The sequence below is a fragment of the Ailuropoda melanoleuca genome, chromosome 6 (genome assembly GCF_002007445.2).
Source record: "Ailuropoda melanoleuca isolate Jingjing chromosome 6, ASM200744v2, whole genome shotgun sequence".
NCBI classification, from domain to species: Eukaryota; Metazoa; Chordata; class Mammalia; order Carnivora; family Ursidae; genus Ailuropoda; species Ailuropoda melanoleuca.
Genome location: NC_048223.1, coordinates 13,151,980 through 13,167,340, shown reverse-complemented (window position 1 = coordinate 13,167,340; position 15,361 = coordinate 13,151,980). Strand labels below are relative to the sequence as shown.

Genomic DNA, 15,361 nt, shown 5'->3' with positions numbered 1-15,361 from the left:
TTTGGGATGTGAGATGCTTAATTGTTGGCGGGGGGGAGGTGAAAATGCCCTTATTAAATAAGGAAAATAAAATGAGTAAGAGGAAAACTTTGAATATGACTGAGTCGGTAACTAAATTAAAGGGTCAAGGAATGTCATAAACCTAAAATATATGGTCCGGATGAACCAGAGATATGACGGCAAGTCTTCCACACATGAAGACTCAAGGTTCCAGGTTTGGGGTTAACTCCTGAGATAGATTCACGCCACCCTCCCAGACCACAAGCAACCCTATGATCACCTCTGGAGCCCTCCTTACGAATGGAGGGCTGGGTGGTGTCTGGTCAGGGCCAGCCCCGAGGCCATGGGCGATGGTGGCCCGTGATCAATTTGGGCCCACATTTGCGCCATGTCAGCTGTGAGTTCTTCCATAATTTGCAGCTGGGGCCATCGTGTCCCAGCAATTTATCCACATCTCGTTTGTCAGCTCAGGCGAGAACATTCTGTACGCTTTCTCTGCTGTGTGTGACATACTATCTTGGATCTGACTGCTTCAAAAGCAATTTGGGAGTATGATCTCCCCAAAGTCTTCCTTGGCGAAAAAGAGACAGTGACTCACTGACTCAGGCCGTCTTTGCATTTTCTCCATCCCAGAGCCCCTTGACCAGTGGAGGTTAAGTCTCTCGCTGCTTCTGACACATTTAAAGGGCCTCTTATTACTGGCAATAGCCTCTCTTATCAGACGCTCCCGGTGCTGGTTCTTTTGGAACCCAGCTGGTTTTCCTCAGTGCCTGACAGGGACACTTTGCGCCTCCCTACTCTTTCCTTTGCATCCCGACTTCTCATCAGGTCCAGCCTCTTTATTGTGCTAAGAAGGAGTACAGGGCAATTTTGATCATATTTGGGTCTTTGGAGAATCTCCTCTTTAGGACAAACACATCCTTCTTGAGCCTTCAGGACCCCCCCTTTTTTTCCCCAAAATGCCCCTAAGCTAATTCTTTATTCTTCCTTTTTCTAAAGGATGGTCCATATTTATTTCTTTATTAAGTTTTAATAATTTTGTGAACTCTTTATTTTCATTTTCTTCTCTCCATAGAATGTTTAATTTAGTCAAAAGCGTTTTTGTGAGGGAGAGACTCTGTCAAGCATTCAGTGTAACTATTCCTTCATCTGAGCATGCAAGTGTATGGAGAAAAGACAATGGGCCAGGACCTGTTGTTGAAACCAGCATATTCAGGGTTCCTGGGGGCTGCTGCTTTGAATTAATCTTCCCATCCCTCTTTTAATCTGCCTTAGCTTTGCTAGAAGAAGGTGGTGTTTGCGTGGATATCTGAGCTCATTTTTTATTTTCTATTTTGTCGGAAGGTTTCATAACATGTAAAACACCAGATTTAGAGGTGGCATTTGCACTTGGAGAAGAAGAAAAAAAAAAGAACAAATTTGTCACCATAGGTGATCACCAGTGTCAGAGCACCAAATGTAAGCTGCCCTTGATTTTCGGGAAGGAAGAGTAACACTCTTTTACTTCCCCATGTGCTAAATCCCATCTCAATTAAAACGTAAGACATTGAGAGTGACTTGTGTGAGGATACACAGCCTGCAAGGGGACCTGTGAACATCTGTCTTCACCATAAATCCGCGCAGTGTGGGCAGTGGTGACCCTTATGCTCTGGCAGCTTCTCCCGGGTCCGTGTGCTGATTGGCTGCTCGGAGGTCTTTACCATCTGTGTAACAGGGGCGTTCCCCTCAGATTTGGCTCTGGATTGCTTCTGGATCACCCTGCGCTATGATTGCCTCTTTACCACTAACCGCAGCTAGATGCCAGGGATCTTCAGGGCAGAGCTGTGACTTTTTTTTTTTTTACTCATCCTTCTGTCCCCAGTGATTAGAGCAAGAGCCTGACACAATGGTTGGCAAATACGTTGAGTCTTGAATGATGGTTTTCCAGGAATTAGAGGCAAAGAAAAGAGCCGAGTCCATTAACATCCTCAGGCTGTTCGAGTTCATCTTTCCAGTTTTGAATCCATAGTGCTTTAGCTCTAGAGACAGAGGACGATCCCGAAAACCGTATGGCACTGATGTGGCCAGCAACATATAAATCATGTTTCCACACAGGCTGGAGGGAAGCATGGAGCTGGGCAGTGAGCGTGGCAGGGGTGGGGGGAAGCAGGCTTCCCCGGACCGCCTGTGTTGGTGGGCCACCGAGGATCCCCCCGTGATCTGGCCGGACTCCAGAAACTGCCCCACCTTCCTCCTCTCCCTGGCTCTGCACGGTGCACTTGAGGTCGGGAATGCTGGCCATGAGCCATCCCCACTTAAGCGTCCAGCCTGCTGCTAACTCCGAGCTCGGTTCCTGGTTTCCTCTTACATAACTTAGCAGCAGTCTTTCACACATTCTGTCCTCCTGGGGACACTCATTGCCACTTGACTTCTAGGTAATGACACTCCCTTGCTTCCTGCCATCTCATTGGCCTTGCCTTCTCCAGCCCCTTGGCTGTTTCTCCTCCTCTCCTGAATCTTAGATCATGTATTCTCTTCTCATTCCCACGAGGATCTCTGTTCTGCAGCTTTCAGAATCTCTGAAATACGGATGGCTCTACACTGGTACCTCCAGTCTGGACCTCCTATCTGTGCATTTGCCTACTCAGACAGCTTCTACCGTCTTGCCGCATCTCAATTCATGGCAGCCCCACTCTTCCAGTTGCTCAGGCCAAAAGCCTTGGAGTCATCTGGGCTCTTCTGTTTCTTCCCCATCCCACATCCAGTGAGATGTGCTAAATGTATTCAGAATCTGACCACCCCCATTCTCACCACCTCCACGCTCCGAACCTGGTCCGAGTAGCCACAGTCTTGCAGCTGGATCCTTGCAATAGTGTGAAGCGAGAACTTTCCGCTTTGGCATGGCCCCTGTATTCTATTTGCAACGCAGCAGAGGGTGATGCTGTTAAGGTGCAAGTCAGATTATGTCACCCCTCTGTTTGCCACCCTCCCGTGGCTCTCCCTCTCACTCAGGGTAGAAGCCATCATCTGTGGCCTCATCTCTGCTTCAGCCCCACTGGCTCTTCGCTGCTTGTCTGGAGCACCAGGCTGCTCCAGGTTAGAACCGTTGCCCTGGCTTTTCCCTCTCAAATGCTCTTCTCCCAGGTGTCCACGTGGCTTCCTCCCCTCCGTCAACCCCGTGCCTCTGCATCTACTTCTCAGGCAAGGCCTTGCTGATCCGGTGATTCAGAACTACGGCCTTCTCCCAGCCGGCCTCCTACACTTAGGCATTCTCTGACCCTTCTCCTCTGCTCCATTTGTTCCTTTGTTACTTAATATTTTTACATCCCTTGTGATTGGTTGATTACATCTGGCCTCTGAATCCCTCCACTAGAAAATAAACTCCATGAGGACAAGAAATTTTCTTTCATTCACTATGGAATCTCTAGAACCCAGAACGGTGACTGGCACGTGGCAGATGCTCAGTGAACATTTGTTTAATTAGTTCATTAATGGACCTTGGCCATGATGCTAAGTTAGGAGGAAGAGAAGGTGCATTTGGTGGTTGAATCAGGATCAAAAATTATTTCAGTTTACCAGATTCATAGGCCAAAGCAAATGTTACACCATAAAGGTAAAAACATACATGTAAATCCCTGTAGTCAAAGCCAAAAGCCAACTCTACAAACAAAAGTGGAGGAGCACATCATGAGAAAACCTAAAGTTTGTATCTGACAGTGATTTCAGAGTTGAATGGCAGGGTTGTGTTCTTGATGCAAAAAAGGCTGATGGTCATGTTAACAGATGTATAGTACACAGATCATGGAAGATATTAGTTTTACCCTAATTTTTGCTTCTTAAACAGCAGTGGGAGAATTGGATTCAGCTCTGGGCCACATGCCTAAAAAGACAACATGAGCCCCATTTGGAAAAGAGCCACTTCAGGTGGCAGCATGTCATGGGAGAAATGTTCATAGTATCTGGCCGTTCTTTTCATCAGGAAAAACTCAGGGGAGACCTAACTAGTTTCTTTAGCTATTTGACAAGCCATTCTGTGGAAGAAGGAACATTCTCTATTACTTTAGTCAGTGGAACTGAGACCGTTGAGAAGAAGACAAATTTCGGATAAGGATAGGAAGACATGCAAATTGGTGAGAGCTACCCAAGTATGAAGCCACAGCTCCTAGAGATTTTGGAATCACTTCACAGATTGTGGAATTATTATCCTGTTTCCAAATGTTTGGTTTGGGTATCATTTCTTCATTTATATTTGTGAGTTCTTTATTGCAAATGTCCTCATTTGGAAAACTCTGGCAGAAATCTCAATGAACTCGGTTGTTGGTCTGTGTTCATGTCTTTTTGAGAGACACCTCCTCTCTTTCCTTTGAAGGGAAGCAAAATCTTGCATGCAGTGTCAGAAAGAGATGTTTGCTAGAACATTCCTTTGTATTGCAGTAATTCTGCACTGACCAGTTCTAGTCTCTCACTAATATCCCTCTCTCCAGGTTCTCTTCTCTACGGCAGCTCTGCCATTAACACAAGACTGATATTCCTTCACCACCTTCTGTTCAAAAACTTTCCCTTGTCCCTCTTGTCCCACTGTCTGTCGGAAGCCTAGACTTGCCCTATTTGTCACATGCTCCCTAAATGGCTCCAGCTTCCCCAGGCCACACTGTTTTCATGGGATTCCTCCAGCCATCTCGTTTTGGTCAAGCCTTTCTCTTCCCTGCGCAAAAAACACCGTGCACATTCCAGCCCTGCCCTCGTATATGTCCCCCTGTCCTAAATTATCACCTTTTCTGTCCTTTGTTATCTGTACTCCATTCATTATGCAAAACCTACAGGAAGTTCTGCACATCAGCTCTGCTGGTGAGAAAGAAAGGGCAGCTTTAAACCCAGAGACACCTCTCCTCATTTATGTCTGAAAGACGACGCCTGCCACCTAATCTAGGGTCTGTTCACCTGCCCTGTCTTTTGCTCTCTCCACAGCCCCTTCCACTGTTCCCATCATGCACCAGGTCAGCGCCACCATGAAGAGCATCACCTTGTCCTGGCCACAGCCGGAGCAGCCCAATGGTATCATCCTGGACTATGAGATCCGGTACTATGAGAAGGTGAGCCAGCTCTGCCCACAGGCTTGCAAGACACGGGGCCAGCTATTATTCAGTGGACGGTGGCCCGTGGACGGCACAAGTGGGCAGGCTGGAGGAAGTCCTGAGGTGGGGAAGAGTCAGCCGATGGAGGCCAGAGGCTCCTTGGGAGAGTTTGTTGGGTCTTCCTTGGCAAAGCTCTCCAAAGTCTGGACACCTTCTGGACCAACTCGGGAGAGAATCTTCCAAACTACCACCTGCTGTCTGAACAGCTCAGTGGGCTCGTATGGGCAGAACCAATGCCATTTTCCCAGTTGCGTGTTTGCTGTATTAACGCAGATGCCAAGAAAATGCCGGGTGTCCCCTAAACTTCCTAAGACTTTGTGGTTTTGTAGACCAGTGTTTTCCAAAATGTTTGATCATGTTTTCCAATATAAGTCTGTTTATTTATAAATCATATGCTTGTACTGCCATGCTAGTATATTTATAGAGATTAAAAATATGTAAATGGAAATTTAAAAGGATGAGATAGAAAGTATTAGAAATAGAAATTTGTGTATTATCTACTGACTGTTCTTTAGCAGCTGTTCCGGGGGCCTGCAGCAGGCCACACACTGCCAAGAGAAGGGAAATTGGGCCTTATGGAGCTGGTCCCCTGGGTCTCTGTGGGGGAAGCACCATGTTAAACTGTAACATTTGCAAAATCCCAGGAAAATACTGACCCAACACATTGTTTGTAAAAACAGCAGATTCATTTACTTGTTCTGCAAGTATTTACTGAGTGCCTGCTATTTGGCAAGTATTATTCTAGAATATAATAACAATCTAAAGAAAGATTCCTGCCCTCATGGGGCTTACTTTCTAACAGAAGGAGACAGAAAATGAGCACAACAAATAAGGAGATCATATAGTATGTTAGCAAATGAATCATGCAGAGGGAAATAGAAAAGGCAGAGAATGGTAAATGGGACCAGGAGGGTCAGGTTTGGGGGAGGAGCAGGTTGCAGAATTAAGTAGGATGATAAAGGTAGGCCTCTTGGAGCAGGTAGGTTCCAAGACTTGAAAGAGGTGCAGAAGCAGGGGAGAGAGAGGCAACCGGGCAACTGGCCTATGCAACGGCCCTGAGGCAAGGTCATGACCAGTGACTCTAGGAGCAGGAAGAAGACCAGCATGACCAGAGTGGTACAAGCAATGGGAAAGTAGCAGATAGGTGAGAGAGGTAAGCAGGGGAGGTGATCGTGCCGGACGTTAGAATTTCAGCTTTCCCACCGAGTGAGATGAGGATCCATAGCAGGGTTCGCCGCAGAGGAGAGACAAAATCTGAGTTATGTTTGAAGAGGATCATTCAGCTGTCCCATTAAAAACCAACCTGCTAGATTACAGTCAGCTAGAACAAGGATGATGGTGGCTTGATTGGGATGGAAGGAGAGGGCCAGGAAAACAGAGTCAATTCCAGGTACAGAAACCAAAGACAGGGTGGCGGGATTTCTAGCAGGTTGGACTTCAGATGTGGGAAGGTTTGTGCCTGGCCTGCTGGAAGATGTCCCTAACCATCATTGACCTAGAAGGGGGCTTGCTGTGGTAGAGCATGCTTGGGGTAAGGGAAGGGACAGAAGTTCAGCTCAATGGCTAAAACACCTCTGAGATCGCCAAGGAGAGCAGGCAGCTAGACGTCCATGTCTGCAGTTCAGAAGAGAGGACCAGCTTGGACAGGCCCATCTGGAAGTTGTCGGTATATAAATGGTATGAAATCCTTGAGGCTGGCGGAATCACCCAGCAGGGCATTGGAAATAGAAGGACGATCAGGGGTGGAGACCCTCAGCCCTCAGGCATGGAGGCGGTGTTGAAGAGCGGAGCATGACTGCCTTGGGAAGCAGGACCCTCACTCCCCAGCTCCTCGGCTACTTTTCCCTTTACATGCAGACCTCCTCCTTTGCAACACAGTAATTAACTTCAACTTCTGACGCTGTGAAGGAAGCTTATTCTCCCATTTCAGACCACGTCCCTACTTCTCAGTAATTTATACTAATTATTAACAGACACACATGCATGGCAGCTCAATGCCTGAGGCAGCTTCCACACCTCAGTGAAGCAAATTATTGTCCTCCCTCCAGAGGAGAGAATGCTTTCCTTGGAAACATGGAAGATTCTTTGCCAAAGCATTGGTTACCTTTCAGCACCTTACTATGGAATTCTAGACTTCACTTATAAAGTGCTTGACTGTAAGATGTTACATTGCCTGGACCATTTCTAATGCAAATAAAGAAAAAGACGTTACCCTGTGAGGGTATTTTGAAATAACCACAGAGATCATAATTTATCGTATATTGAGTAACTATTATGTGCCAGATAGTCACCGATACATTAGCTCTGATCCTTAAACGAAATAAAAGAAAGATGTTTGCAAGCCAGGTGTAACCAGTTTATAGATGATGGCACTAAGTCCCAGGAAGGTCCACTGACTTACCTGTAACCACGACGAACCAGAAGTACGGACGTTGTTATTGTATTTCCATGGCGCAAACTCCTGAGCTCAGTGTGGAACTGGATAACAATCATGCTGACGCTGAGGGTCTCAAAATCAGTGTGGCCTCTGAAATAAGAGAGTGCACCTTCATTTAAATCCAAATGCTTCTAAGCAGAATGATCTGCCCCCCTGCTCCAACAAGGCCAGTGAATCCTGTCTTTAGAAGATGCAAACACAGGAGAACTCGGCCCTGGTAGATATCCTGGATTCAATCCAAAGAAACAAAACCATTCTGTGCCACTTCTTCTAGGCCAGGAGTCAGCAGATTTTTTGCGTAAAGGGCCAGATAGGAAATATTTAAGTCTGTGGCCATATAGTCTCTGTCCCGACTACTCAACTTGCCGTTGTAGAAGAAAACAGTCGTGCACAATATATCAGAAGGTGGGCATGGCTGGGTGCCAATAAAACTTTATTTACAAAAACCAGGAGCTGGCCTGTAGTTTTCCAACCCCTGAAAACCCTCCCTGGGTCTCCCACCTCACATGACCCTCTCGATTTGCACTTGGAACACCTTTCCATTTCAGCTCTGTGAATAGAATCAATGAGGCTTTTGCCTCCTCCAATAGCTCATTAATAGAGAGCTCAGATGCCATCGGGCTGATGACACTCCCAGAGCCTCGCCATGTTCATCTCCTTCCCATTTTAATACGCTTCCATTCATCATTCTCTCTTGTTTACTGTCTTGTAGCACTTTTCACTCCTGGTGTCAGCGCTTGTAGGCAAACCATCTACATCTGCTCTCAGCTGTCTTCATGATTAAGTGTCTCGATGTTTACTCACTCTTCATAATAACTGTCCAGGCCAGAATGGGCTGGTTCAGGCCTTGGGAATTTCTACCCTTCACATTTTAGGATCATTTTCTCCTAGAAACCCTTTCAGACCTTGGCAATATCTTGTGCTCTATCGATTGGTTCAAATAACTGGTCTGAAGTGTGGTGTTTATTCATTCATTTAGCTCTGAATGGTTGAGCGCCCAGGCAGTTTGGTGCCAGCCCTGGGCTGCCTGTCGGGGATGGGAACCATGGTGTCTGCCCTCAACAGCTCTGGTCGCTACCTCTCCCATGCTTATAACATCAATCATGGGACCAAAAAAAAAAAAAAAAGAAAGAAAGAAAAGCAAGCAACCATGCTCTTCACTCTCACTCATTTGTCTAAGTTGATTAATGGTTTTGAAGGGGAACAAGGACGAATACTCATTTTAATCACTGAACTTCTTGAAGAATGTGTGGGCTGTAAAGTGATTATGGAGTAATGTTTTTGTCCTCACAACCCAAATATCAATACACCAACAGACAGTTTTCAGTCAAAGAGCTGCCCAGTCAGTGTTTTACTTCCTTCAAGCAGAGCCTAATGCCACAGATTCCAGTAAAACCAGAGACTCCAGACAGCTGCCCGCTACCTGGATTTTGTAGCGATGGGATTTTGTCCTAATTTGCAAGGTGATGAGGTGATTTTTATAGCTTCAGGTCTCAGATCTCCAGTGTGTCAAGACAGTAATGACCAAAGTTCTGGATGATATCCCTTCTATAGCGGACGGCCTTCTTTCTGCCGGATCCCTGATTGGTGGTGGGGGCGGGGGGGAGTCCTCCTCCTTTTTAAATAGATCAAATGATGGAGGGGCTGTCCCTCCCCAGCAGTCCTTCCCAGAGGCCGATGGCTCACCACTCTGTGAGGACAAGCATGTAACCTTCTACTGTCTCTTCAAGCTGGCCTCTAGCTGTGGTCCCTTAGCCTGCTTCTGAAGCATTTGTCACCACCCCACATGTCACCACACTCCAAATAGGCCCGATTGCTTGCAGGCTCCTGAATCTCTTTAGGCTTTGCTCTCACACATTCTATTCAGTTCTCACTCTCCACATTTCTCCACGTGGCCAATTTCTTTCACCTGTCATGACTCAACCAATGTTGAGTCAATCTCCTTATCTACCTGAGCTGGGTGACCTTCTGCTGTTCCCCTACAGCCCCCCAAGCCACCTTCTGCCTAGTCACTCAGTCAGCACTGCTGTCGGCATCTGTTCATTTGCTGGTCTGTCCCACAAGATGTCATATCCCCAAGGAGAGGGCCCATGCCTTGGTCCCTGCAGCCCGTGTATAGCTCCCAGCACATGGTAGTGTGTCATAAATGCGCCTGCCTGGCCAAATGATTGAGTGAGTACACATCAGGTCACCCTTGTCTTTGGAAAGTAGACTTTTACATGTTTTAAAACAATGGCCTTTTTTTTTTTTAAATCATTGCACTGTATTCTTTTGTCCTGGCTCAATTCCCCAAACTTCTGTGGCTTGTCTGAGGATGTGGCTTACACACCTCTTGCCGTCAGCTTTCCCCTCATTTGTCACCATGCTTTTTAAACCATTGTGCCTAGAACTGATCACAGAACCCCAGATGGGCACATTGGACTTGGGGGCTTCCCTCTCAGTGACCCAGGCTCTTTATTTGCACTGATGTCCCCATTTTTCTCTAAGATTGTTGGTACAGACAGGGGCAGGCCCAGACTCAAACTTTTGTTCCTGCACACTTGGAGATAACCCATAATCTCTAAGGTGTGCCCATGGAAATGACCAGAGGCCGGGCTGGTATATAGGCGGGAGCTGAGGGTAGGGTGTAATGATAAAGAAGAACAATGGAGAGAGTCCATGGGAAGCCTTCTTGGAAGAGGGGGCCTTAGAGGGGTGGGCAGAGGTAACCTGCAGGGTGCAGAGGAGCACTGGAGAGAGGCATTTCAGACTGGGAAAACAGCCTAAGCGAAGGCCCTGGGGCAGGGTGTGGTTCCTAGAGGGACAGCGAGATGGCGATTTGGGGGATGTGAGATTAGAATTGCTTCATTATGAAGGGCCTGTCAACCTAGATATAGGAGCTTTGTTTTTATCTGGTAATAACTTTAGGGAAGGTCAGAGATCTTTTTTAGAAGTAAAGTTGGGATTTGGTGGGGTGGGAGTAGCAGAAAAAATGAGAGGCTACAAAAGTCTTGGCACAAACCAGAGGTTACATAGCATCAGCAGCAAAGAGGAAGCAGCCTTGAAGGGCACCCGCCACGGGCAGAGGAGTCAGAAGGATGAGAAACAGGAGCAACATTTGTACACACCAGAGGACAGTCACGTGCGGATACCAGGGACTGTAGAAGACAGGGCAGAAGGTGCCGGAGAGAGTGAAGGGGGCAGGGGCCTGACCCCCTGAATAGGTGTGAAGGGACAGGGTCTGCTCTCCAGGGAGAAGGTGCATGCCCTCCCAAACCAGACGGACAGACACAGGCCCCAGTGAAGGCAGAGAAGATAAGGGAGGTAGTCCAGAGTGGCCTCAGGCCTCGGAGTGGACACTAAGTCCCTCAGCTAAGGACTAGGACTTGAGGGAGCGTAAGGGGTGATCTAGAATAGCCATGGTGAGGAGTGACCGGGAGATCTTGAGTGAGGAGAGAAAAGACGAGGCCTCGGGAGGAGCAAGGCAAAGGGCAAGTGTTGTCCAGTTCGCTTCTACTGACCTCAGAGACGCCACAGCATTTTGCAAAGCTGTATGTGCCTTGTTATTCTCTAACGAACCCTGGAGGGGAAGGGGCAGAGAATGACAGCCCCCCAGCCAGGCCCTGAGAGCCTAGCCATTCGCTCAGAGCCTTCTTTTTTAGAGCACCACCGCCTCACGACATGCAGCTGATTCTTCGTTCCCTTGGTCCAGGCCGGACTGTCCCCCCTTCAGAGAGAAGGCCTGGGGCTGGTGACGGCTTCTAACGGACGGGGCCTGGGTGCTCCAGGGCGCAGCAGGTGTGGATGCCGCTCTCAGGAACAGGCTGCAGACGCGCTTCTCGCTCTTTTTCAGGAGCACAATGAGTTCAACTCCTCCATGGCCAGGAGCCAGACCAACACGGCACGGATCGATGGCCTACGGCCCGGCATGGTGTACGTGGTACAAGTGCGTGCCCGCACGGTGGCCGGCTATGGCAAGTTCAGCGGCAAGATGTGCTTCCAGACGCTGACGGATGGTAAGAGGCGGGCCAGGAAACTGGTACAGGGCCAGCACTTGGGGGAGGGGAAGAAGCCGCGAAAGGCTGTCCTCGCAGCCCAATGCCAACCTCTCACTGGATTCCAGTGCCATTCCCTTGCCTCCAGAGGGGCCCTGCACACAACATAATTCACAAGGCAGGGCATCTGTCTGAAGTCTGGCCTACTTCTCTCCTAGCATCTCATGGGTTTGCCCTCGAAGGGTCTCTGCACCACATGCAGAGAGGTCACGGCAGTGAGACCCACACGTATCTTGGGGGCCATGTGCCCTCCTGCCTCTGGATCAGGGCCCGGTGCCTCTGCTCTTTTACCCTCACTCCCACTTCACCCCCTCTCTGGGGGACTGGGAGCTGAGCCTAACTGCAGGAGCCAAGGTCTCCAGGAAGGAAACAGAGGGGCAACATCGGGGGTCCCTCCTACCCAGCATCTCAGCTCATTCGAAGCAGCTTCATATGGGGCTCCAGTAGGTTCTGTTCATGTGTCACTAGAGATAACAGACACTGTGTTCCAAACCGTCCCCAAGGCCAGAAAGTCTGTCACCCAAAATACTTCCACCTTCGGGCTTTGTTAGTTCCCTATTATAACGATCTCTCCCAGTCCTCTGAGACCGTCCTTTTGAATGGTGACGAAAATCTGGTTTCCGTGGAGCCTGAGCATCGAGCGTGGGTTACCTGCCTGTGCTCACTCCCTCCCTTAGCCAGCCATTTACCATGGTGCGTGCTTCTGTTTATCTACTTACTATCTACCTTCGTTATGCATTTATGAGCTGTTGCCTGATAGTTTTCCAAATATCAGTCTATTCTCACCCTCTTCAACTGCAAGCCTTTTAATTTTTCACTTATTATTTACATTATATACAAAATAGTCTTCCCTTCCAGAACATTTTATCCTAGGCAAGCACTCTCTGACTAGGCATGTGGTAGGACTTAAGGTTTTATGTTGACTCACAATTTTTAACAATTTAAAAATTCACCAGAAGCATTTTAAAAATCAGATGATTTCATGTGAAAACCATAACGTGCTTTTTCTTGGGAAAAGTTTCGAAGAAGCCGATGCTGGTGGGCATTGTAGCGTGAGGGCTCTGCCCCCGAGCTGGGAGGGGGCTGCCCCCATGGAGGTCTGCGCCTTCCCAGTGATTTGTACCGGGATGCCTTCACATGAGTTGTCTGGTTTCTATAGGATTGGCGTTTACAACCCGTTTTGAGGTTTTTTTATTTTTTTAGGTGAATCTTCACTCCTATTTTGAGGATGGTGGGTTGGAATGGAAAGGCGAGCCAGTTCATTCAGATTAATAATGCTGCCGGTATGAAAAGAATGCAGGCTGTCTCCTGTTCCTGAAGGACTCTGTCCCCTCTTTGCACCTCACTTACCCTCTCGATTTATGGGCACTTTGGCATCAGGAAGTACACAGGATTAAAAACCCAAAACTCAGAATGCTCTGAGCCCTGGTCTCTGGGCAATTCTGCTAGACAAATCAAGAAGTAACAAATTTCTCCCAAGAAGACTATTCCTTTTACATTTGGCAGTTAAGTTTTATAAACCCAAGAGGGGCTAAATGTAAGAGAGTTTTGGTAAGTGGCCAAATTCAGGAGTATTTATCTTCATGACTGAGGTTCGCACATCGGTAGTAATTAAGTTCACTGAGGCTTCGGGCCCTGTCTTCAGCACAGAGGTGAGTCTGAAGGATGATCAGTGACAGGGTCATTGGACAGGGAGGACCTGTGGGATTCTGCCCAGAGTCAAAGACCACGCTTTGGGCAGGGGACCACCACATGGCAACAGAGCCACCGTGGCCCCAGGCTGCTATTAGCTACAGTGTGCCTAGTTTTGACTTAGCTGCTTTTTTTTTTTTAAACCCGTTCATAAAGTATGGTATCTGCATGTTTAGTCCAGGTGATTCTTAGGCTCCCCAACTTTTGAGTCATCCTTCAACTCTGTGAGCGGAAGAAGACACTTGTACAGATAAACATGTTGGTTCTTGAAGCTTCTCACTCTTTAGAAATCAGTTTTAAAGACTAAAGGTCACATTGCTTTATGAAGTTTTTAAGTTATAGGGATGTTTTTGTGGATTCTTCACTGTGGTTCCTTGAATTTCCTTTTTTTGTTTGTTTTGCCAAATTATTATTTTTTTTTAAACGTATGTTACAGAAAGCTCTCAGCTGAGGGAAACTGAAACTCTACCCTCAGTCTTTAAACTTGGTGTCTATGGAGTGGCTTCGAGAACAACATCCTTGTCTTTGGAGGTCTCTTTCTCCACCCACAGAGTTGAAGAATGGTTCTTAAACTCTGAGGAGCGTGAGAACCACCCAGAGTATTTGGTAAATACGCAGATGTCCTGCTCTCCACCCCGAGGTTCTGATTGGTAGATCTGAGGAGGTGCCTGGAGATAGTCATGGTGAATCATTGCGCTCAGGTGATTCTGATGCAGGGCAAGGGGAGCTTCGCCTCAGGAACTATTGCCATTAGGGCTGCCCGGTAAAATACAGGACGGCCAAATATTCGACTTTCAGACAAAGAACCAACAATATTTAAGTCCAGGTATCTCCCATGCAATGTTTGGAGCATACTTAGACTAAAACATTCTTCGTTGTGTATCTGAAATCGAATTTAACTGGTGGGCCCATATTTTTTTTACCGTACCTGGCAAGCCTCATTGGAATAGAACATATAAAGCTTGATCTCCACATGCCTCCATCCTGAGTACCAGGCGAAAGAAGAACCACAATTGTTATCGTGCCAGTCGGGCTAAGTGGTTTCTACGGATTAGGGCAAAGAGTATTAGTATTTGGGGCACCCGTGATAGTGCAGACATTGTGAAATATGCCTCACATAATTTGATTATTTATTTATTTATTTATTTATTGCAGAAAGGAGTCTGCTGCTCAGAGGGACTAAAGTCTTTGTCCAAGAGCACAGGGCTTGCACACGGAAAGGCCAGGCTTTGGGCAAGCTCCGCTGGCCTCTGTGACTCAGGGACCTCTCCTCCCCCTGCGTCATACAGCACGGTTCTAACCTTGGCAGAAGCCTTGACCCCGTTCTTCTTGAGTGGGGACTGTGGAGTGCTCGGCCATTTCTGGCCGTTTCTTTATCCCCCACAGCACCTGGTGCAGCGCTGCCTGGCCGCAAATATTCTGGAAATATCTTCTCCGTGAATCTGTGCTCTCTGCTGCGTTTCAACACCTTTGTGTTTCAGGAGACCCTCCCGCAGGGGTTTTCGGTCTTCCCATTAAACTTGCCCCGAACATGACTGACTGGCCTTCGAGAGAGACCTTCCAAATGAGGGGATGTAGACGGGAGTCACCTTTGCTGTGGGAGGGCTGTCATCAGCATTTAGTTCTGAGCGTCTCTCTGTCACTGCTGTCATGTGGTTTTAGCTGTTTTTGTCTATTTGTCGCTTGCAGGTCACTCTTGGCTTCAGCCGGCTCCCGGCTCTGACGCGGAGAAGCCGCACTCCACAGTACACGTGGATATATATTTGTACTGTCTTTGGTCATGCACTGGGTCCCAGTGGTACGCAAAGGGCACACAGGAAGGACTCTAATGCCTCTTTCTTCACCTAGATGACTACAAGTCCGAGCTGAGGGAGCAGCTGCCCCTGATTGCCGGCTCGGCGGCCGCCGGGGTGGTGTTCGTGGTGTCGTTGGTGGCCATCTCCATTGTGTGCAGCAGGTAGGCCTCTGCTTCTGCTCCCACCAGCTCACCTTGGGCCCCGGAGGACCCTCTGTGTGTGCAGGCCCCTCCCAGGCCATGCAGACTGGATGGGGCCTAACCACTCACAGACATGCTGTCAAGCGCG

At 48.0% G+C, this 15,361-nt stretch overlaps 1 protein-coding gene across 1 annotated transcript in view; it reads left to right on the top strand.

Annotated features, from left to right (window-relative positions):
* The window catches only part of EPHB1 (EPH receptor B1), a 425,223-nt gene that overhangs the window by 334,208 nt on the left and 75,654 nt on the right, over positions 1-15,361 (top strand). The window contains exons 6-8 of the mRNA XM_034661964.1: positions 4,948-5,072; positions 11,384-11,546; positions 15,126-15,234. Of these exons, the coding sequence (XP_034517855.1) occupies positions 4,948-5,072; positions 11,384-11,546; positions 15,126-15,234 (397 nt within the window). The remainder of the gene's footprint in view (positions 1-4,947; positions 5,073-11,383; positions 11,547-15,125; positions 15,235-15,361) is intronic.